Source organism: Morone saxatilis, unplaced genomic scaffold (assembly GCF_004916995.1).
Source record: "Morone saxatilis isolate NCDOM2014 unplaced genomic scaffold, NCSU_SB_2.0 Contig11, whole genome shotgun sequence".
Taxonomy (NCBI): domain Eukaryota; kingdom Metazoa; phylum Chordata; class Actinopteri; family Moronidae; genus Morone; species Morone saxatilis.
The window spans coordinates 2,240,937-2,243,943 of record NW_023339663.1 but is presented as its reverse complement, the minus strand read 5'-3'; the positions used below and the strand labels follow the sequence as shown (position 1 = coordinate 2,243,943).

At 41.1% G+C, this 3,007-nt stretch overlaps 1 protein-coding gene across 1 annotated transcript in view; it reads left to right on the top strand.

Annotated features, from left to right (window-relative positions):
- The window catches only part of ctsd (cathepsin D), a gene marked incomplete at its 5' end in the record, with an annotated part of 24,097 nt that extends 21,617 nt beyond the window's left edge, over positions 1-2,480 (top strand). Inside the window, 4 exon segments of the mRNA XM_035651686.1 lie at positions 464-586; positions 708-852; positions 1,591-1,689; positions 1,924-2,480. Coding sequence (XP_035507579.1) covers positions 464-586; positions 708-852; positions 1,591-1,689; positions 1,924-2,085 — 529 coding nt within the window.
- Positions 2,481-3,007: the final 527 nt, after the last annotated feature.

Sequence of the window (3,007 nt, the reverse complement as noted above, 5' to 3'; positions counted from 1 at the left end):
ACTGCGGTTAGCGTGACCCTAATCATCTTCAAACTTCACTGGGTAACTTCAAGAGAAGGTGGTGAACAAATCTTTAACATGCAGATGTTTATCTGGGCAACTTAAAATGTACATAAATGTAGTATTTTAGATTTAGGATTTAAAGCTGCACTGTTTTCTTTTATATTAACAATAATGATCAGTATCTGAAACCTACAGTGAAAACTTCGTTTGAGGGAAACCAACAACTTCATCTCCACGTTTATAAGAGAACTCCAGACATTTCAGCAACTCATATTTTAAAACCTTTCTATTTGAAACCAAAGCTGTCTGCATGGCATCACACCACAACGCCTGAACGACAACCAGATATTTATTTTGTAATTTGGGTAAAAACAAAACTTAAACTTCCTCCATGAAAGCCGATCGTGATGTTCACCGTCTGTGGCGACGACGTTTGAGTCCACGTCTCTTCTGTTGTCAGGAACCCGGACACCCAGCCCGGCGGCGAGCTGCTGCTGGGAGGAACCGACCCCAAATACTACAGCGGAGACTTCAACTACGTCAACATCAGCCGCCAGGCCTACTGGCAGATCCACATGGACGGGTGAGAGCTTAAACTCTAGACACAGAGACATTATTATTCTATGAGTCCAGGTAGGTTGACTGTACGCTATAAAGCTATGGTCTTTGAATTCAATGTGTGTGTGTGTGTGTGTGTGTGACAGGATGACGGTGGGCAGCCAGCTCAGCCTGTGTAAGAGCGGCTGCGAGGCCATCGTGGACACCGGGACGTCTCTGATCACCGGGCCCTCGGCGGAGGTCAAGTCCCTGCAGAAGGCCATCGGAGCCATTCCACTCGTCCAGGGAGAGGTGAGAGCGTGTTGCCCATAAATGAGTATCAGACAGGAAGTCTGGGAGTTTTGAGAGATGCACAAACACATTGTTGGTTTTAGTGTTTTCATGGGATTTGATAACAAAAAGAAAACTAGAATAACATCAGTCTTATCCTTTTTTAAATTAAAATTAATTTAATTAAATAGCAATAATTTAACTATAAAATGTGTTTAGCAGAACAATTAATGAAAGCCTAGACTTGGATTGCTGAAAAATATAGAATCACAAGGAAGGTTTTTTTTTATGCTTAAAAAACAGTTCAGTCTGTTTTACTGTCTGCACTCAGTTCACCATAAATATTAATATAGAAGATTTAGAGCTGAGGCGAAAAGTTGAAGTTGAATTCATGCCAATTATTTTGACTGTTTTTCGCTTGTTTCCCCTTCTGAACTGAGGATTTGCTGCTTTTCTTTGTCTCATGTGATCAGTAAACTAAATCTCTGTTGGTTTTGAGTTCAAGTTAGTTAATCACATAATAATCTGATTAATTGATGATGAAAATAACTGATAGTTGCAGCCCAGTAAGTTAAATAAGTATTATATCTTTCAGTGTTTCACTTAAACTAACAGGTTGCACTACACATTTACTTTTTGCCTTTTTATACAAATGTCGAATGTTAACTTCAAAATAAAAGCTGTTTTTCCACTAAGTCGTGTCAGTTTGCAGTTAAAATAACGAGCTGTGTATTGACGAGTGTATTCTGTGTGTTTCAGTACATGGTGAACTGCGACAAGGTCCCATCGCTGCCTGTCATCACCTTCAAACTGGGCGGGCAGCTGTACACTCTGACCGGAGAGCAGTACATCCTCAAGGTGAGACTGTGCGTGTTACGGACCAGCAGGGGGCGCCAGAGAGTCAGCTCCTGCAGTAACAATGCAACCCTGTGACTGCGTGTTGCGTCATAACAAAACTAAACAAGTGCAGCTTTGTTTGACTTGGCTCAGCCGGGAGGGGGCCGGTTTGTTGTCTGAGCAGTGATCACACACAGATCCACTGGTTTGTTTTTCTGTGTCTGACTGCGAGTCTCTCTCCTTCCAATCATCCAGGTAACTCAGGCCGGGAAGACCATGTGCCTGAGCGGCTTCATGGGTCTGGACATCCCTGCCCCCGCCGGGCCCCTGTGGATTCTGGGAGACGTATTCATCGGCCAGTACTACACCGTCTTCGATCGGGAGAACAACAGGGTGGGATTTGCCAAGTCCAAGTAATAAGCACATCCTTCGCTGGAGCAACAAGTTCAAGTACAAAAGCTTAAAAATCCAAGTTTTAGGAGATAAAAAATTGTGCTGCACACGTTTTCTGTTGCTTTGCAATCAAACAGGATATAGCAATAGATTTTGTGTAGAGCCTAAATGCACTGATCTAAAGAATTTGTATGATTTCCGTTTGTGTAACGGATCGAAAGGTTTGATAGTTGTGTGACGGGTGAACATGATCAGGGATCAGCTGGTTGTTTCGGTACTGCCCTTTTTAAACATCTAACTTTTTTTTAATCAGGGATTTGAACACTTTTAATTTGTGTGTTAGGAGGAAGTTGTTCCTCTACTACTGAAGTTGAGATGTATCTTAATGTGATTTGGCCTGAATAAAGTTTTTAAAAGAATCTGTGTTTACTGTTTTACTGTTGCTTTATTAGCTGCTAAATGTTTGGTAGCATAGAGCTAAAATTCTCACCTTTGCAACTCATGAAAACTTGAGTTTCATAAAATGGTCAGAGTTGCGATGGACAGTTTGAAACAAAAACAATCACAGGAGATATCATCCTCGTTTTTATTACACACATTTTTCCTGTCAAACCTTTGCGCCTACATTGCCCACAATGCAATTCAACCACCAACAGTTCCATCAGAGATTCACTAAAAGAAGATAAAGGTCTCACGTAGTCTTCAAACGCCAACAGATTTATTTTTTTTGCTTTTTCCAACCTGTAGTCTTCAGCACCAACCGACGCTGACTCACATGACATCACTCAAGGCAGTTTATCAGACTTCAAAACAGTTTGAGACAAGATTTTATAAGAAATGAAATGTGTTTATCACAGAATTAGTGGAGCTCAGTTAGCGGCTATTCTACAATATCGAAATATCAGAAAAATGTTTGTTTCAAATTTGATTCACTGCTTTGTTCTCG